The following is a 21,355-nucleotide window of genomic DNA, read 5'->3' as shown; positions in this document are numbered from 1 at the left end:
TGATTGCCGAGTCTTTTATTAGGGAGACGCGAATTGAATAAAATCTCAAGAGTAGTGTCGATTTGAAAACATGTGGCTCGAATTAGGATTACTCGGTATATTACTAGTAATATATTACTATTATTATACAAGCAATTGGAATTTCTGGTCTTCGCGAAAAGTAGTTGGTCCAAAACCGTCAATTCCTTTTGGAACAGTCGGAGACATAGTGATTGGAAAACACAACTTGGGAACTTATCTCCAAGAAATTTACACTACATACAAGAAAAGCAAGTTAGTGGGTGCTTACATGTTGCGCAAGCCAGTTGTAATTTTGAATGACTTAGATTTGGTAAAAGACGTTTTGATAAAAGACTTCAGCAAATTCGGGGACCGCGGACAAGAGATTCATGAAAATCATGAGCCCTTGGCAGTTCATTTGTTCAATTTAGAGCCTCAGAGATGGCGACCCTTAAGATCTAAACTGTCTCCAATTTTTACCTCGGGAAAATTGAAGGACATGTTCTATTTGCTGGTGCAGTGCGCTGATCAGATGGAAACTTACTTGGACAAATTCGAGAACGAACAGGTTGATATGCGTGAAATACCCGCCAGATTCGCAACGGATGTAATTGGTGTGTGCGCTTTTGGATTGCAAGCTAATGCGCTTGCGGAAGAGGACAGTCTGTTTCGGAAAATGGGCAAGAGGATTTTTGAGCTGAATATTAGGAACGTAGGAAGAGCAATTTTGGGGAATTTCATGCCGGAGCTTTATAAAGTTGTTGGGTACTTTTTTAGAGATAGTGTGCTAGATAACTTTATTATTGGGATCACCAAAGATACGATGGATTACAGACGAAAAAATGGGATCAACAGAAAAGATTTCGTTGACCTGCTGATAGCGTTAAAAGATGAGCCGAGTAAAGTTGGGGATATAGGTAAGAATTTAGAGTTTATTTTTAGTCAAATAATTGTTGTTCATAATTATTATCGTTTTGTAACATCAAATCTCGTTGCAGAATTGACAGATAAATTGTTAGCAGCCCAACTTTTTGTTTTCTTCGCCGCGGGATTTGAAACTTCATCAACGACCATCGGTAACGCTCTCTATGAAATGGCGCTCAATCATTCAGTCCAAGAAAAACTGAGGCAAGAAATCAAAGACGAGTTGATTCGCACCGACGGAAAGTTCACTTACGAGGGAGTCAAAAATATGAAGTACTTGGATAAAGTCATAAAAGGTGCGTTTTATAAATTTATCTGATTAATACGATAAATATTATGCGACTAATTTATTAATATTTTCCAGAAACTTTGCGAAAGTATCCACCGTTACCGTTTTTGACTCGTCGCTCAATGGAACCTTACACTTTCACCGGTACTAATCTGACAATTCCTGCTAAAACTGAAGTCTGGATCCCGATGCTTGGAATACAAAGAGACCCAGAGTACTATCCAAATCCCAGTGTCTTTGACCCGGAACGTTTCAGCGAGGAACAATTCAAAAGTCGGCACGACATGACTTTCTTGTCATTTGGTGATGGGCCGCGAAATTGCATCGGCGCGCGCTTTGGTTTAATGCAATCAAAAGTAGGATTAATTACAGTATTGAGAAATCATACAGTAGATGTTTGTGATAAGACAGACCAAAATTATGAATTGAATCGCCAAGCTTTTTTGTTGGTTCCAAAAAATGGTATTTTTTTAAATATCAATAGAGCTGTTTAATTGATGTTTTCCTGAGTATAACTAACCATCGGTAACGTAGAAATTATTTGTTGCTATTTCTTCAAATATTATGATTGTAAAGCTTCTGATTATGCGACAATCGAAGAATATTTAATTTACACCATTAATTATATGATAACATTGTTATTATTTACACAGAAATCATAATAAATGCAACAAACAGTGATAATAAAACAATATATCTAACACAGATTCCAAAGTCGGTACTTCGGGCTTATGTTGTGACAAATGAAGGGTGAATAAAGAAAAATTGATTTCATTTAAAAGAAATATGAATAACTTGTTTGCATTGATATCAATTTTTTTTCACATAATTATAAAAGAAGATAGTATTGTTGTTATATTTAATTACAACTACGATGCATTAACTTGAAACTTGAATAAAAATGATTATTAAGAAAATTGATTACACAAAGACATTCACATATATGATACATTTACTCACTCACTTTCTATCACTGCCAATTATTTTTTATTTCTACATTATAATTATAATATTTAAATTTATATTAATTATGAGTTTGACGATGATTCTGAAAAATTTCACAAAGAAACGCTAAAAGTATGCAAGTTTTTTCCGCATGTAAATTTGTAAATTCTTGTGAATTCTTCGTGAATTTTAAGCTTGATGACAATGTAAATGATAAGTGTAAAAAGTCAATTTGTTTTCAGTCAATAAGACACACTACACTTTTGAAAATTTAAGATGAATTCCATTCAATGGCGCTAATAAAAATCCAGTTGGATGAATTTTGTATGGAATTTCTGTTTTTTCACACGGATGAACACTGTATTTTTCGAGAATTTTTATCAAACCGACTTTTGATTGATGATTTGAAAATCTTGCCCCTGAAAATTGAACAAATTTCATTTTATCTACCAAAAATATGTTTTTTAACATCAAAGTTCAAAATTTAGTATCACATATTTTTTTTATCACAAATCGAGTCATGTGGGGCAAGTATGCGCACTTAAACATTTAAACTAGTGTCAAAATAAAACGATAAGCATGAATGGAAATTAAAAAAATTTCTTCAACGGAGTATTTATTTAGGTAATAATTGAATCAAGAAATAAATTCAAAAACTTTAACACTTCGAAAAAAAAGAACGGATTAATCCGAATGATTCAAAATGCGCACACTTAAGCCGTACTAAGGACAAATGTGCGCACTCGTGTGGAGTAGATTTGCGCAACGAAGGGAAGTTCGTGGATTTTTGATGCCCTAAGCAGGCTAATTGTAATAATACTTACATAACTTTGTTGAGACATAACAAAACTTTAAATGTTAAAAAGTTATAGTATTCAAATCCGATGCTTTTAAATCATTTCAAATTAGATTTCTTAATCAGGGTTGACAGAAAAAAAATTAATTTACTTAAATTACTTGAGTAAATTCCCGCAGTACAGTGTGACAATCTTTACCATGATAGCAAATTTTTTCTTTGTGTCATCAGATTCTAAATATTTCATTTTTTAAGTAAACGAATGATATCACATGGGTTTTTCTTGCATAAGCTAATTTCCCGCCAAAAAACCTTTAATTTGTCTACACATATCTTCCTCCTCCCCATTCATAAACAAAGAGGTTGCGCCCACTTACCCCACGAGACTCTACTTGACTAGAGCGCCTAGCGACATCTAGCGCAAATTTCTTCAACTAAATGTAACTGAAACCTCAAAAAGACCCATTTTCGTTCCTCAATTAATCTCTTACATATATTTTGTGCTTTATAACTAAAAGTTTAAGTGAAATATAGCGGTAGAAACTCCAACTTCCAAAAAATGTCGACCAAGATACTGAATATAGTGATAAAAAAGTAAATTTACCAATACAACTTCTAGGACCAGCGCCAAAAGGTAGCCAAGTCATTGGATGCCTGGAGGCCTTACCCTCCGGGGTCCATCTTTCAGGTTGAAAAACTTCTGGGTTTGGATAAATATGTGGGTCGCGATGAATCGCTAGAACCGGTACCATGATCTTCATGTCCGTTGGTATCGTGATATTTGTGCCAGAGAATGTATAATTGCAGTTGGCGCGTCTGACGAGCAACGTTGCTGGTGGATAAAGTCTCAAAGACTCTGAAATGAACATTGAAGAGTTTGATTTAACAGAAAAACTTTAAAAGTACCAACAACTCACCTCGAAACACCATTTCCATGTACTTCATCGACTTGATAACATCATAAGTAAGTTGTCCATTGCAGGCCTTGAGAGTCTCCAATATTTCTGCCCTCAACTTGTCCTGGACGTCCTGGTGCAAGGCCAGCTCATAGAGGGCATTGCTCATCGTCGTAGACGAGGTTTCAAAGCCCGCCAAGAAGAAAACAAAGAGCTGGGACGTCAGCAATTCATCAGTCAGCTTGATTTTAATTTTATCCGGATTGTCCTGGAGTTCCATCACCTGATCGATGAAGTCATGCTTAACCACGTTGTACTTTCTCCGGTACGCAATTGCGTCCTTCATCGTGTTCATAAAGAAGTCGACGATCATTTTGTCCTTCATAGCAGGCCCTATAATCTTGTAAATTGCCGGGAAGAGCTCGCGAACACGGAACCGGAACAATTTGAACGAATTCACTTTGAACACATATTTACCCATCCGACGAAACTCACTGTTTTCGTCGCTCATCGCGTTCATTTGCACACCAAACACACAGGTTCCAATTACGTCTGTGGTGAAGCGTGCCGTCAGGTCACGAACTTCAATTGGCTCATCCTTGGCAACTGTCCGCTCCAGGTAATCTTGGAAGTAGTTACCGCACTCTGCTAACAAGTAGAACATTTCTTTGAGCTTTCCTGAGGTAAAAGCAGGGGACAGCTTGTTTCTAAGTGGGCGCCACCTTGCGTGCTCCAGTTTTATCAAATTTTGAGACAGTGGGTCCGCGTCTTCGAAGGTCTTCAAACCTCGATCGTGGAACTTTGAAAAGTCACGGATGAACACGTCCTTTATCAGGTCTAAGTCTCGCAGAATCAGCAGTGGTATTCGTCGGACAAAGACACCTACCATAGGCTCATTTGGGTACTCGTGGTAGTACTTGGCTAACCATTCTCCGAGGGATATCTTGCTGAACAACACGTCGTGGAAGTTACCGATAAATGCTGTAGGTTTTGGCCCAGCTACGCCGCGGCTAGACCAGAATTTGAATGTTGCGGTTGTGTACCAGTAGAGGAATATCAAGAATAAGATTAAGTATCCAATGTGCTCTAGGGTAATCATTTTTTACCTGGAAAATTCAAGAAAGGATATCAGTAAATCTGATTCGCCCCAATTGGGCGCCAGATTGCATTAATAAAACGAAAGAGATAGCATTAATAAAACGAAAACGGAAAAATTTTTAAAGTTAAAAGTTTTCTTACTTGCTTCTGAGTATCCTTTTTATACACAAAAAAAATAAGTTATTGTTATTTAAAAATATTTTTAAACTGGCAAATTTTAAACATTTGAAAACAATTTCGATAAATAGTCGATACGTCTTTAATTAAATTTGTACTGAACGGAATTGACAACAACAACGACAACTATGCCTCCGACGAATGGGAAAATGAAGAAAACTTTCGTGTATAATGCTGTGACAACGAACTTTAAGTGACGAAGTTCACAGAGATTGCATTGAACTGGCTAAATGAGATATATTTATTGATAAGTTATTAATGCACTCTATTCGTTTATATCTTCCTCGGTTATATTGAATACTAAATATTAATGTTCTATAGAAGAAAATATAAATACTATAATCTAATCACGAAAGTTCTTCATGATTATCATTAACGTGTTTATTGTTATAAATATAGTTGTTAGTATTGAGTTACTATTATTTGAATTTTAACGCCTAATTACACTAAAAATATTTTTACAACTAAACTCTTATGTAATATTAACAAATTAACATTAGTTTAATTTAATTCCATGTTTTAATTAATGTCACCATTTATAGATTTTTTATTATTTATTTTACACACTATTCTCGGTAAATGTTCTAGAAATTAATTACAGCTATCAATTTATTAGTATTTTATATAATTATGGACATATAAATTTATTAAAAATAATAGTTAATGCGTCGTTACATTTTCCAGTTAATTTATTGGCAATTAAAAATTTAATGGTTGATTTTTTTGGAGAAAACTATAAAAAAGTAGGAATAATGCTCTAAGCTGGGATCTAACCTGTGATTTCATGTTTGTATGATAGATGCTAACGCAGTTATGTCTATTCAAGTCGTCAATTATTTTTTTTTTTTCAAATTTTAACTACGATTTTATTTGGAAACAAGCCAGAAAAATATTATATTTTTAACATGAGTTATTGCATGAATAATTTCCGAATTAAACGTTTTTTAAGTGAAAATCAATTGTACATTTATACTTCGAATTAATTTTGATCGTGATGATTCCATCAAACTTTTTTTCATTTGTTAAAAAAAAATATTCTTAAATTTACGTATCAGTTTAAGAATACAAAGTATTCTTATAAGATTATTGTATTTATTGAATGCTTTAGTAAGATAATCATGGAAACAATTTTGTTAATCCATTGTAGATACTAAAAATCTATTGATATTATAAAACAAAATTTTATTTATCCTAAATAGAAAATAAAAAATATTAATTTTAATAAAATTTAATGAGGTAATTAAAATACATCAATTACTTTATGATTAGTATTGACATAAATATTATTATTGATTATCATTATCAGAGTTATTTCTTTTTTCTATATAAAATAAATTTCTATATAAAGTAAAAGTTAATAAAAATAAACAGTATAATTAAATAGTACTTAAACATTTAATATCTTTCTGTTAATAGACATTCTAATTTTGTGAAAAGGTGGGTAGCGATAATTTTCACTAAAAAAATTAGGAAAACGGTTGACCCTAAAGACCATCCCTGCAATTTCCCGCTACTTTCGTAATTAAGCGCTCAAAATTGCGCTTATTACGTTTTTGAACTCGAGCACTATTTTCTGAATTTTTAAACCGCAATAACTTTTGAATAAATGAACCGATTTTCACGCGGTTAATGGCATTCGACGTAGTTTTCTAGATTCTATGATACATTTTCAAACACCAATTGATCAGACCAAAAATTTCGGTGTAATTCGAAAAAAACACTTTTTTTCGATTTCTTTCGTCAACGATAACTTACGAACAAATCAACCAATTTTGACCGGCTTGGTGTCGATCGACGTGGTTTTTTAATGTTAAGAGCTGATAAGTTTTTGGAATCGATCGGTCAAGTCGTTTAAAAGTTATTCCAAAATAACCACATTTGAAAAAAATTTTTTTTGTAGTTTTTTTGAGATTTCTCAAAATCTACTGGTCCGAATCGGTCCAAAGTACATTCAAAATCTAAGTTCAGTTAAGCCCTTTTGAATGGCACCAATCGTGATTAAATCGGTCAAGCCTTTCGAAAGTTATGAGAAGTTTACATACATCCATCGACACACACACACACACGCACATAGTTTTTATTTTTTGTGGCTTTCTACTATCAAGTGGATTTACTCTCGTCCAACTTTGACTCAATTCACCGGAATTTTTTAAAATTTCCAAAAAAAAATTTTTTTTTTTGGGGCAAGATGGCCCACCTTCAAAATATCATGAAAAAATATTAGAAAAATAAATTTCTGATCAATTTTCGAGGTGGGCCTTCTTGCCCCAGGTGGACCGTCTTGCCCCAATCTCCCCTACATACATACAGCCATACAGACACCATCGCAGGAATAGTTAGGGAAGAAGCTTCCTAGGACCTCGAAACGTCGAGATCCGATGAAAACTCGATTTTCGAAAAACGGGGTGAAAACAATAACTTCCCGATTTTCCTAGTTTCATCCCTGAAACTTCTCGCTAATTTCATACTTAAGCGCTCAAAATTGCACTTATTATGTTTTTGAGCTCTGAGCTCAAAAATTTAATTTTTGTATAAATTTGAGCTCCGAGTTCAAAAGTCGGATAGAAGTTTAATATAAAACACTGTTTTTTGAATTTTCAAACCGCAATAACTTTTGAATTAATAAACCGATTTCCGCCCGGTTGGCGGCGGAAAATTAAAAATTTTCTTAGCGGAAAATTAAAAATTAAAAATACTTTTTTTTGGCGTATGGTATTTTACGGAGTAAAAAAACCCTGTTTAAAAATTTGTTTCTAAATCATAAAAATTTATAAAGTGATCGGTAGAGTAGTTCGAAAGTTATACAACAAAAGCGTGAAAAAACACGTATATTATTGAAGAAATTTTACAATAAAGAAAGTTCAAAATATCTTGGGTCAATGTCGCTTGGAAATAACAATTTAATAATAATTAATTATCAATTGCTGAGATACAAGAAGGGAAGTTCATTGATCCATTTGATGTTTGTGTGCAAATAAATTAAAAGAAATACAACTCTTTAAGTTTTTAAATAATTTGAACAATCCGTTCTTTAGTTTTCTTAAATCTATTTAGACAATGAAAATATTAATAATCTTATCAAATAGTTTTCTATTTTTTAACTTTAAAAAAATCCTATTTTTTTTTTTCACACCGCTTGGTGCTAAATTTCTAAAACTACTGAACTGATTGTTATAAAATTTTAATCGCATGTTTTGGGTGCTTTAAAAACCAGCTTTCTTTTTTCTTTTAAGCACCTTGCTGCTACTCTTCAGAGTAAATAAAAATTCCAGTTTAGCTAAGCAATAAAAAATTTTATAATTTAGACAGCTTGTTTTTAAAATTTTAACATCAGCTCAGACTTACCTATTAATCCATACGCTGTGTTCAAATGGAGCTTTTGAACATTAAAATAACATAAAATATGTAAACTATATGTAAATAGTAAAATACATTTACTAAAAGACTATTGTATTTTTTTAAATACAATTTTGTCTTGTAAATAATCATGGAACATATCTTCAACAAATGACTGCTTATATTAATCCCGTTAGCAATGAACAGTCATTGCTTTATTTATGGTTTCAGTGTGCATTATACTAGTTTGTGTTATATTGTATCAAAAGTCATTATTTATCGCACAATTGATGCATTTTTTCTTCATACTTATTAGACAAATAATAAATAATAAATAGCACTTATGATATCAAATTGAGACATATTTCATAACAAGTTTTATCAAAAATCACAATCTAAAATTTAAATGGATATTATTTATTGTTTAATTATTTTAACAACAACACCATTAACCGGCGCCAAAAGGAAGCTACGATGATTGATCATGTAATTTTTATCAGTTTTTTCGCAAACGTCGGCTTTATGGTTCTGCAGAATCTTAATAATTCCTACTTTAGTTTGCATTTGTCCAAACCGGGCTCCTATTGATGAAAGAATTCATAAATAATCTTACCAATTTTTTAATTCATAAATTAACTTACCAATGCAATTGCGCGGTCCGTCTCCAAAAGACAAAAACGCCATAGCCGGACGTTTCTCTATTTCTTCTTCACTAAACCGCTCGGGATCGAACACATCAGGGTTAGGATAATATTTTGGATCACGCTGGATCGCAAAACTTGGAATCCATACGTTGGTACCCGTAGGTATGGTTACTTTCGTCCCCGGAAAGGTGTATGGACTGGTAGTTTTCCGCATTATCGAGGTTACCGGTGGGTACTTCCTTAGCGTTTCTGAAAATGAAAAGAATTTCCATCAATAATCATTATGATTTATTAAATAAAAATATTTAACAATCCGAAGCATACCGTTAAATACTTTATCAAGGTACTTCATGTTTTTAATCCCTTCGTAGGTAACCACGCCATTGTTTCTTTCCATTTCTTCTTTAATCTCTTCCCGCAGTTTGTCTTGTATTTCATGATTCATCGCAAGCTCAAAAATACAGTTGCTCATGGTAGAAGATGAGGTTTCAAAGCCAGCAATGAAGAACACGAATAATTGGGCAGCCAGAAGTTCATCAGTCAATTCTACAATCGAAAACAATGAAGCACAATTTGTTTCTAAACGATTAAACTCAAAACTTACCGAATTCCTCATTGTTCCAATTGTCCTTCATCATCGACAGCAAGTCTACAAAATCGTGCCTGGAGATCCCATTCTTCTTCCTGTACTCGATGGTGTCCCTGGTGATGCCAACGAAAAAATCGTTAAGTTCCTGGTCCTTAAATAAGCCTCCAATCACCTCAAACAACCTAGGCGCAAAGTTTCTCACCCTGAACTTGATCATATTCTTCCAGGAAGGCTCGAAGATCTTTTTGCCCATCTTCCGAAAGAGACTATCCTCCTCCGCAAGAGCATTAGCTTGCAATCCAAAAGCACACACACCAATGACATCAGTTGCAAACCTTGCACTGATTTCTCTGATGTCAACTTCCTTGCCATCAAACTGATCCAGGTACTTGTCCAGCTGGTCAGCGCACTGGGTTAGCAAGTAGAACATGTCTTTGAGCTTCCCGGAAGTGAACACTGGCGTCATCTTGGGCCTGAGGACTCGCCATCTCTTGGATTCGATGAGGAAGAGATGCGCTGTCAGCGGATCGTGCTTTTCAGAGATGCGCATTCCTCTGTCCATGAAAACTTGAAGTCCTTGATCAGGACATTTTTGATCAGCTCCATGTCGTTCAACATCAGAACTGGCTCCCATCTTGTGAAGAATCCCACCATGGGTTCATTGGGATACTCGTTGTAGACTTTCTTGAGGTAGCTGCCTATGGACAGCCTGCCCAAGATCACATCTTTGATCGTTCCGAACAAAACCGTTGGCTTGGGACCAATTATGCCGCGCTCCTGCCAAAAATTGTACGTTGATGTGAAGTAGTAGTAAAGGAGGATCAACACCACCACAAAGCCGATTATCAGCTCCATAGTAATTACAACTTTTTATGCTTACGGTCCAAGTAAGACTGAGTTAACAAACGGCTGTGATATTATTTATACGAAGGCACAATTGGTTTATGTAATTTTTATTTACAACAATGACAAGACATAATTAATGCCGAATCATTGCAATTATGACGCATTATTGTGATACAGCGATAAATTCTCTTGTTTGGTAAGCTAACAAGCCGTAGGATTGCGAGCCTAAGTTGGATTTTATAACAAAATTTACTAATACTGTTAATCACTAAATTGGTGGTCGGGCTATTGGAAGTTTATTTTTAAGTTTGTCGCTGAATTATTAGCTCAGATACAAGATGACTGATAAGTAATATATAAGTGGAGCATCCGCTCCATAATTCCGCGCGGAGAGTGAAGAGATAAACTGGTTTTAAACGAGGCCGAGAATGCTTCGAAGAGCTGGTAGATGGAGGTAGTTTCCGACTTTACGGAGATTCCTGGTCGGTAAGAAGAGAAGTTATTCCATCGATTGAAGTTGGGATCTATTGAATTGATCTTTGGGATAGCTTCCATTTATTCCTAAGATTTTGTTCAAAAGAGTTAATTTAGAAAATTTTTACCTTCATCATTGATTTTTATGAGAAATCACAGATTTTATTTTATTTTACAAAAAGTACCGATCAGATTTGAATTCAAATTTAGGTGATAATAAAAATAACATATTGAATACTTTACATCATCAAAAGTGCAGATTCAGAGAATGTGATAGTAATAATCAATAAAAAAACTACGAAAAATTATCTCTCTTTTTCTTTAATCCAATGTTACATTTCTATTAGAGTCATGTGGAGTAAGTGTGCGCACTTCAGCAATTAAACTAGTGTCAAAATTAAACGATAAGCATGAAAAGAAATTAAAAATGTCTTCAACGTGATATCCCTGATACTATCTTAAACTTGAAGGCTTTACTCTTCATCGCTGTTTCTTCTTAGTGTCGCAGCACTCAGGACTAGATACAATATAAACAGATTGCATTACTTTCCAATCACACCCGTATTTATTACACGCTTCGCAGAATATCATTCCGGGTTCCAATATCTCTACCCAGGCAGTAGAAAAAACTTTTGGAATCTTATCAGCAGATGTACCATTCTGTAAAAAGTATCTTATTTAGAAAAATTGCAGTTTAAAATTACAACGAATAATTACCGAAGAATTACCTTAGAGTAGACAGAAGTCAGTGAGATATTTTTTGAATTTTTGAAGTTTTTGCCGAACTTCCACGATATGATTGGCTGAGGGTACCCTCTTGCAGTACAGTCGAAGAAGACTGTTTCGTGTTTTGCATAGCAATCCACATCATCTTCTACGAAGTCTATGATTTCTGGAATCCCTGAATGAGAACATAGACTTGATAGATTAACTAGTTTTTGGGATTGAATTGAAGTATTTGATCACCAACAGTACACTGATAGAAAATTTATTTTGTAAGACAAATGATTATTTTGCTTTAAGAATTTCTTGTCTTGATTTAGATTTTCTTGGCTTAAGAGCTATATTATCTTCAATCAATACATTTAGTTTGTCAATCAAAATAACATTATCTTTTAAAAAACTTAAAATAATTCATCAAAGTATATTTCAAAAACTAAATAGTCTTTAATTGTTATACCGAAAAAAAATTATTTCTTGGAAATAAGTAAATTAATGACTCAAAAAAAAGCCATTCTTAACACAAGTCGGTAACATCTTGAATCAATGTTATCGCCTATCTTGAACCAAGAGACAAAAATTCTTGAAAGAAATATATCTATATCTAGTTTCAAGAGTTCAAATTTTCAAGAAAAAAAGTTTCTTGAATCAAGATTGTTTTTCTATCAAAGTAGGGTGTTCCAAAATGTAACTTCTGTGATGAACCTCTCAAAATTGGAATTTTGGGTTCTGCTTTTAACAAGAGTTGTGTTTAGGCATTTCCTGACATATTTTGGACGTAAGGAATTTATTTGATTTTCAGAGAATTTTTTAATAGAAGCTTTGTTTAAGCCTTTCCGCTGAAATTTCAAAATTTGGCCGGAAGTATCCAAACAAAGCTTCGGTAAAAAATTCTATGAGAGTCAAATAAATCCCTTACGCTCAATATATGTCAGGAAATACCCAAACACAACTCATGTTAAAAGCGGAACTCAAAATTCCAATTTTAAGAGGTCCATCACGAAAGTTACATTTTGGCACACTTTAACCAACAGTACCTTCGACTAGAACATCGAAAGTAAAAATTTCAATGTTTTCGGAATTGTGAGCAAAAATTATATGAGTCCCAGTATCCTTCCAATCAACGTCCCATTTGGTTAATTTAACTAAGAATTGTTCGTCATTGACTTTGTAGTTTTCAAAATTCCAAAAATTGGAAATTTCATACCCGCCTGGACCGGACCTGGAAAATTTTGATAAATGACTACAGTACCAGCAATTTTCTGTGAAATTTTATTGCTTACCACTTGAATTCGACGGGTAACGGATAAGCGTCGACTTCAAGGTCCCAGGTGTAACTATGGTATTTTCTGACTGGCTTTGAATCTTTGCAAACTTTCATTGACAACTGTAAATGCTTTCTGTCTGCTCAAAAGTCAGTTAATTAATTAATTATGCTTCTGGATAACTAGCCAGTCCAAAAATACTCACCATGAGGTACTAGGTTAACTGTTGCTGAGTTCAAAACTGGGTATCGATAAAGGTCGCACCTATACACGCCAAAATCTTCAAGAGTAACGTTTTTGATATAGAATTCTATAATTTGAGTTTCGCAGATGTCGGAATCCCAAAATCGACACTCGGACGTTTGGAAACGTTGAGACGGATCAATTTTTGGCTGGTTCGATTGTTCTGGAAATTAAAACTCTCAGAGAATTAAGGAAGTTAATTCAATTAGCATACTGAGTGGATTAGTGATATGTGCCTTAGGTACCAGCCGAGGTATCTGCCATCCAAAAAAATAATTGTTGGGTTGATAGATGCAAATTTCACATTTCATAGTGAAATCTTTGCCGACTTCCATGTGGGTGAGTGCGTCAGTTGATATTACCGGGACATCTCGAAATTCAGGATAACCTAAAGTATGTAAATGACATTAAGTACCTTGATAGCCATGCTTTTTAACTTCCCGCTAAGAAGATTAAAAATTTTCAAAAATCGAGGAGTTATTGGTTTTATCGCGTTTTGCAAAAATCGAGTATGTGTGTAAGTATGTGACCCTCTTATAACTTTTGAACGGCTCAACCAATCGAAACGCGGTTGGTGGCATTCGATTAGGTTCCACCAAACTTAGATTTCCTTAAAATTTGAACCGATTCGGACAGGTAGATTCCAAGAAATCTAAAAAAACTGCAAAAAACAATTTTTTTCAGTGATTTTTTTGGAATAACTTTTAAACGGCTTTACCAATCGATTCCAAAAACTAATCAGCTCTCAACCTTCAAAAACGACGTCGACCACAGCCAACCGCGTCAAAATCGGTTGATTCGTTCAGGAGATATCGTGAACGAAAGAAATCGAAAAAATGGAATTTTTAAGAAAAAACTAAAATTTTACATCTGATCAATTTATGTTAACATATTGTTTATAGTACTTAAAAAACTGCATCGATTGCTGCCCTTGTGGAAATAATTCTCTGAAAAAACTTTGAAAAGTCTTTATAACTCTGAATAAGACTTTTCGAAAGTCTTCACATCCTAACTAAGTAAAGGAAAGACTTAATAAGTCTTCAAAACTCTGCAATACTCTTCAAAGTCAAATTTTCCCTGCAATTTCGGAATTTCTCAAAGAGTTATTAAGACTTGATAAGACTTGTTCAGTTTTACAGGAAAAGAAGAAAATATTTCTTTTCAAAAAAATTACTTATCAGAATTAAATAAAACTATAAAAAGAAGTAATGCATGTTTTAAAAAATTTTTTTAAATAATATTTTCATCACGAAAATACTTTGATGGGCATCGAATCACTCATAGTTGAGCAAGTCAAAACATCAACAGCAAATGAAGTGCACTTGATGTTGGAAACAGATACTACTCAAAGAGTAAATCCAATCGGTATTTAATTTGGACTATCAAATATTAAAGTCAACTTTCTAGGTAGGAAAGAATTTTCTATCCACACGCTATATGCTGGAATTAATTGATACCTAACATATTTTAGTTTACGAATTTACTGTTAGAATCTTTGAGTGTTCTTAGTTTCTAATAGGTGGCATGTGGTTAGAAAATTCTTTCCTACCTAGAAAGTTGACTTTAATATTTGATAGTCCAAATTAAATACCGATTGGATTTACTCTTTGAGTAATATCTGTTTCCAACAGCAAGTGCACTTCATTTGCTGTTGATGTTTTGACTTGCTCAACTATGAGTGATTCGATGCCCATCAAAGTATTTTCGTGATGAAAATATTATTTAAAAAAATTTTTTTAAAACATGCATTAATTCTTTTTTATAGTTTTATTTAATTCTGATACGTAATTTTTTTGAAAAGAAATATTTTCTTCTTTTCCTGTAAAACTGAACAAGTCTTATCAAGTCTTAATAACTCTTTGAGAAATTCCGAAATTGCAGGGAAAATTTGACTTTTGAAGAGTATTGCAGAGTTTTGAAGACTTATTAAGTCTTTCCTTCACTTAGTTAGGGATGTGAAGAATTTCGAAAAGTCTTATTCAGAGTTATAAAGACTTGTCAAGAGTTTTTTCAGAGAATTATTTCCACAAGGGTGCAAACCGCGTGAAAATCGGTTTACTACATTAAAAAGTTATAGCGGTTTGAAAATGAAAAAATCGTTTTTCATCAAACTTTTATTAGACTTTTGGGCTCGAAGAGCTCAAAATATGACAATAAATTTTTGAACTCGAAATAACTGAACTTAGCGGGAAGTTACAAAGATGGCCTTTAGGGTCAACCGTTTCCCAAAATTTTTTTCAGTGTAGGGTATATACTGAGATATATACTAGCATGTACATTTTTTCGGCGAATTTTTATAAAAGTTCAAAAAAGTTAGTGACTAATAACAACTTACGCTTCAGGGTTATCTGAAAAATTTAACTTCTGAATCTCCATTAGAGTTAAAAATTTCACAAATATAAGACAAGGAATGATTATTGCTAATGTTCTTAATTACAAATCCTATTGTTGGATCATACAAAGAATAATTAAATGGAACATCTGTCTAAAAGAAAAAAAAAAGTATTTTTCTGACTATTTCGACATAAGATAGAAATCTTTAACAATCGTTACTTACTCTGTCTCCAAATTGCAATCTAACCTCGTACTTGGGTGAAGTCGGACGGCACGGCAGAGTAAGATCATTACCGACCTTTTCAACAAGCCGATAATGACCTTCTCTATCGCTTTGTACAAACGGAGTATTTACAAACAAATGATCGAGCGCTGAAAAGTATTTAATGTATTTTTTTGGGTTATAAAAATTTCTGTTGAAATTTCAACGATCTTACATTTAACAAAGACGTAAACCCATCGAACATTGGAGTTATTGTAAAGATCAGGGGTATATGGAAACCGATTTTGATAAAGTTTGTCAAATCCGTCTGGTAGAACAGCACAGCCGTACCATCCACTGTCGTTATACACCGCTTGCCTACGTTCGAATCTTCCAGAATACACATTATCTGATAAAGAGACCGTTATTTCTTTAGGAGAGGTTATGATCTAAGGATCAATTTAATATTAGTTTTACAAATTGATTAATTATCGGAGATTCAAAGGATTCCGCGACATTTCAGCCCACGACAAAATAAACCTTCCCTGCTTGAATCTTATGAGTCATTTTTTTTTTTTACTGGGGGAAAATAGCCAAGAAAGAAGAAAGGGAAAATAATTACAAAAATTAATTAAAATAAAATGTTAAAAGCAAAATAATAAAAAACAGAAAACTCTGCAATAGTTTAGTGGCGCCATAACTCTAAGGTGAGGAAAAAAAATACTATAATAAAATATATAAAAAACTCCACAGTCATGTATTGGGTTTTTAAAAATAATAATTTAACAACAGTCACTTGAACGCTCATATTAACTAAGAAATTAAGTCGTGTGTCACTTTAGATAATAAAAAAAAAATTATTTCGGTACGATCATTTTTTCGACCAATTTCCCTGCCACATACACGGACGTCCAGAAAAGATTATGTTTAATGTTATAATCAACTATGTTAAACAAAAAAATTGTTATTGAAATATATTTTTTGTGCCTGACAAATTATTTGACTTGATATAAGTGTACACGGAAAAAAGTAAACTGTAATATTCACTCGGATTCCGGTTAGTTTTTATAATTTCAAACAGTAAAGCGGACATCGGGGTGGCAAAAATGTAAAAATGTAAATATTACAGAACTTAATGTAGAAAGTATAAAAGCCACAATTTATAATTTAATATCCAAAATAAGTAATTAGTAGTTGTCACTATAGTAAATAACGACTCTTTTATCTTTAAAAATTACAGTTTCAAACAATAAAAATTGCCATTTCAATATATAGTCCATATTATGAAGAGAAGGGGAACTCAGATGAAAGAGAAGGGGGTCTTACTCTGGGAGAATTTAATATTTCAAACAGTAAAAATTATACTTTTAAAATATACATTTTACCAGTCTAAGCAAGTCAATAATTACAGTTTGATTTTTAGCGTTGCGTTTAAAATTTACCATTTTACTTTGTAAATATTGACATTGCTTGTATTAGAAATTTACTAACTTTATTCTATACTTTTTACATATCATAACATCATTTTTTAGGTACGAAATGATAAATATTAAAGTCTGAATTGTTAATTATTATACTTTAACATTTTAGACATTTACATGGCGAATATTACTGTTTGAAATAGTATTTTCTTCCATGTAAAGAGTAAATTGTAAGGTTTAAATTGTAAATATTACAATGTGAATAGTAAAATCATGATTTTACTGTTTGAAGTGGTAAGTTTTAGCAGTTGATCATTACTTATTATAAATCTACTGTTATTTATTACAGTTTACTTTTTTCGTGTACTCATATTAACCTGTAAGTGCGATATAAATAACAAAAATCGATTTCAGTTTCGAGAAAACTGCTTTTTTGAAATGTTGAGGGTAGAGCACAATCTCAACGCTTTGCTTATGAGGCGTGCAATAATCCAAATGAAATTTGAAAGTAAACTGATATATAAGCTTGTGACCGTGTTGTGCCCTTTTATCATGGATTGTGTGTGTTTATTCGGCGCCGTAACAAAAAAACCATTGACAAAATATCCACACGACAAAATATCCAGAACATAAGATTTAATAATTAATCTCTGAAAATAATTTTTAAATTATTTAAACGCGGGTAATCGTGTTGCGTTCTTTCAACATGGTTTTTGTGTGTTTTTATTCGATATTAGGCTAACACAAACGCAGGTAATCATGTTGCGCTCTTTTAACATGGTTTTTTTGTGTGTTTCTTCGAAAGTAGGCCATTAAACGAAGCTTGTTATTTTTTATTCTACCTTATACTGGGGAATATTTTGTCAGAGGATATTATATCGGGGAAAACTTGGTCCTTGGGATGTTTTGTCCTTATTACATTTTATCGGAGGTTGAAATGTCGCGGTACCGATTTAAAGTACTCACTTCATTATTGGGAAATTTTGGATACAAAAACGTTATTTTTTCAGTGTTTTTGCAATCTATTATCAACGAATCGCCTTCAACGATCGACGATAGTTCGAAATTTGATGATGCTTCAGTTCGTAAGTCCAAAGATCCTGAAATTGAATCAAAAGTCGGAAATATATAATTTTGTAATGACTTAATGAATATTTCAATAGTGATAAATAATTAAATTTAAATTTATACCTGAAAAACTTGTCAATTTTCTAACATTTTCTTCGGATTCATAATCTTTGTTTTCAAAAGTATTCGATGAACTCACTGTGGAAAATTTATATTCTTTGATCACGTGGCAATTTGTCATCAACAAAAGGTCTATTAAAAATTTTTAAATACTTACGGTAACTGTTTAGAAGAACAATAAAGATTTTGAGAAATACAATCATACTTCGAGAATTTTTGGACGGATATTCTGTAGTATCTTAAATATGTCACAGTAAATAACTAAAGACTAGCAGTAAAATTCAAGTATTTTAATTAATAGTCGGACAAAAAATACCATTAAGTTATTAGTAGTGCTTGGAAAGTAATAATAATGGTCTTTGATAATTAGTTGACATAATTGGAACAATAAGTTGAGTGATTATTTTAGAACTATTAGCGATCGGTAAGCAAGGATCCTTTATTGAAGGTAAAAAATTGAAAAATTAATTACACACTGATAGAAGGATTCATTAATTACTAGCTGTTACCCGCCGCTTCGCTGGGCATTTTATAGAATTGTATTTTTAGATCTAAATTTGAAATTTAATTAGAGTATTGTTTTGACTTTCACAAATTCCAAATTTCATCGAATTAGCATATACCTTTTATCCATGTAATTATTCCAGCTAATATTCATTGTAACTTTCAATGTGTAATCATTATAATGTTTGCGTGGCTTTTTTCAAAAATGAATAATAATTGACACGAAGAAAAAAATTTGAAATGAGAATTTGGAGTCTATAGGAGCTATAGCTTGGAAATTAAAAATTTTTAATGTTAACACCCACCTTCGCAAACCCCTGTCAAATGAGCTATCGTAAAATTTGCCCATAGACTTTTTCTACATCTCTTACAGAAGATTCCTACCAAATTTGAAGTCGATAGGAGCTATAGTTTAAAAACGGGAATTTTTCATTATTAACGCCCCCGCAATCCTCTTTGGGGTAGAAATATCGTAAAATTCGTTCATAAATTATTTTTTCATCATTTACAGAAAATTCCTACAAAATTTGGAGTCTGTAGGAGTTATAGCTTGAAAATTAAAAATTTTGATTGTTAATACCCACCCCCGCAACCCTCTGTGAGGTGAGATATCGTAAAATTCGTTTATAGATTATTTCTACATCTCTTACAGAAGATTTCTACCAAATTTGGAGTCGATAGGAGCTATAGTTTAAAAACGGGAATTTTTCATTGTTAACGCCCCCGCAACCCCCCTTGTGGGTGAAATTTTGTAAAATCCGTTCTTAGCTGACCTCTACTCGGCGAAAGGAATACTCCTGCCAAATTTCAAGTCTCTAGGTCTTATAGTTTCTGAGATATCGTGATGAGTGACTATATCTATAGAAAGTCTCCTATATATATGTAGATTAATAATTTAATTTATTTGAAGAAAATTATTTAATTTATTAAATTTTAATAAATATTTTTTAACATTTATTTGCGAAAAATACCTTAATACTGTAATAAGTATTTATTAATTAAAAATTAAATTCTTTACTGGGCTCGAACCCGGGTCCTTCGCATCACAATTTATTTCGACCTAAATCGATAAAACAGTTTAAAAAATTGATTCTATTAACTTGCAAAACATTCATCAAAATGTCTTTGTAAAAATACGTAAACATTTGTGATAAACAACTTTATCATTAATCAAGAGAATTGAGTCATTAATAAATGTCTTAAGACAAAACGACGCTATGGGTCACGTGGCTCGAGTAAGTAATCAAAGTTGATTAACAAATAATCTAGCGTACAAAATAAATTGATCGATGAACAAATGACCGCCTAATCAAGCAAATGATAAAAGATAACGGATATTTTATGTTTTTAACGTTCACTGTGAGACAAACACTATCAAGGTCTCACGTTTAGTAATCGTTAACGAATAAATGGGATATATTGAAGAGTGAAATAATTATCTTTATGCCATATGTTTGATAGTTACGTTCCGAGAGCTGTTATTTAGCAGATAATTGATAATTATATCAATTATTTATTTATTAAAACATATGACTGCTCATTAATTATACTTTTTCTTTTTCTAACTCTTTAGCTGATAAGCATTGATATTCTCAGCATGATTTCGGGGTGAAAACTTTGATAAGACAAATTATAAACTCAATATAATTTTAAACTTTAGGATAAATTGAAGATCATGGATAAAATAGTACTTTGTAAAATTTCCGACAGGTGGCGCTTGGTTGCTGGATGATAACGACTGCAAATACATAAATTGCAATTAGATATCAGTATATATAATTGTACAAAATTATATATAATTTTATATAATGCCATGAAATACGCCGATTGCAATTAGATGAAATTATGTACAAATTTATATAATTATACATAAATTTATATAATTGTATATAAATTTACATAATTGTATATTAAATATCATACATAACTATAAAAAACTATATTTCTTTGTATAGAATTAGATATAACTAGATATAATTTTATATAATTATATATATTTGTATATAATTATATAGATTTATACATAATTTAATCTCTTTGGAATCTGCGTATTTCATTGCATTATATAAAATTATATATAATGTCATCTAATTGTAATTTACGTATTTGCAGTCGTTACATATAATTATACATAATTTTATATAATTATACTAAGGATCATAAATATATAAAAGTATATATAACTATATAAATTTTAATAAACTACATAAAAGTTATATATAATTATACATAATTTTTTTTTCCTGGGATATTTAAGTGATGAGGGTGATTTCTTAAGTGATGAATGGAGAGTTTTTCGACCTTCATCGAAAATACATAATTTATTTATTTAAGTGTAACATTTTCTTGGATTAAGAGATGTAAATATTTTTAAATAAAACTGAAATTTTGAAGATAAATATTTACTTGAGCCAATTATTTTTTTATTTGTTTTTTAAAGTCGCATAAATTGCTAAGGTCATAA

General features: G+C 32.2%; 4 protein-coding genes across 4 annotated transcripts; 1 reads left to right on the top strand and 3 right to left on the bottom strand.

The window, feature by feature from the left end:
• On the top strand, positions 1-1,998 carry LOC141526839 (cytochrome P450 6A1-like). The gene is made up of 3 exons (XM_074241974.1): positions 1-917; positions 999-1,220; positions 1,289-1,998. The coding sequence occupies exons 1-3, from the start codon at positions 71-73 to the stop codon at positions 1,705-1,707; spliced, it is 1,488 nt and encodes a 495-aa protein (XP_074098075.1). The 5' UTR covers positions 1-70; the 3' UTR covers positions 1,708-1,998.
• Positions 1,999-2,268: 270 nt separating this feature from the next.
• LOC141526804 (uncharacterized) lies at positions 2,269-10,594 on the bottom strand. The gene is given in 9 exon segments (XM_074241910.1): positions 2,269-2,577; positions 3,559-3,810; positions 3,872-4,950; positions 8,471-8,501; positions 8,881-9,042; positions 9,103-9,354; positions 9,430-9,651; positions 9,710-10,261; positions 10,264-10,594. Coding segments are annotated over 9 exon segments (3,000 nt in total). The 5' UTR covers positions 10,550-10,594; the 3' UTR covers positions 2,269-2,413.
• Positions 10,595-10,650: 56 nt separating this feature from the next.
• LOC141526847 (platelet-derived growth factor receptor alpha-like) lies at positions 10,651-15,710 on the bottom strand. The gene is made up of 7 exons (XM_074241987.1): positions 15,578-15,710; positions 13,488-13,630; positions 13,205-13,405; positions 13,018-13,138; positions 12,772-12,956; positions 11,743-11,915; positions 10,651-11,674 (listed from the first exon to the last, which is right to left on the bottom strand). The coding sequence occupies exons 2-7, from the start codon at positions 13,504-13,506 to the stop codon at positions 11,495-11,497; spliced, it is 879 nt and encodes a 292-aa protein (XP_074098088.1). The 5' UTR covers positions 13,507-13,630; positions 15,578-15,710; the 3' UTR covers positions 10,651-11,494.
• LOC141526848 (uncharacterized) lies at positions 15,072-20,823 on the bottom strand. Its single transcript, XM_074241988.1, has 6 exons — positions 18,545-20,823; positions 18,391-18,465; positions 18,166-18,299; positions 16,014-16,227; positions 15,800-15,948; positions 15,072-15,727 (listed from the first exon to the last, which is right to left on the bottom strand). Exons 1-6 carry the CDS (start codon positions 18,588-18,590, stop codon positions 15,587-15,589), a joined length of 759 nt encoding a protein of 252 aa, XP_074098089.1. The 5' UTR covers positions 18,591-20,823; the 3' UTR covers positions 15,072-15,586.
• Between the last annotated feature and the right edge of the window lie 532 nt (positions 20,824-21,355).

This window comes from Cotesia typhae, unplaced genomic scaffold, assembly GCF_013202065.1.
Source record: "Cotesia typhae breed Kobodo isofemale line unplaced genomic scaffold, CoteBio_Ctyphae contig_36, whole genome shotgun sequence".
Taxonomy (NCBI): Eukaryota; Metazoa; Arthropoda; class Insecta; order Hymenoptera; family Braconidae; genus Cotesia; species Cotesia typhae.
This window is presented reverse-complemented; position numbering and strand designations above follow the sequence as displayed.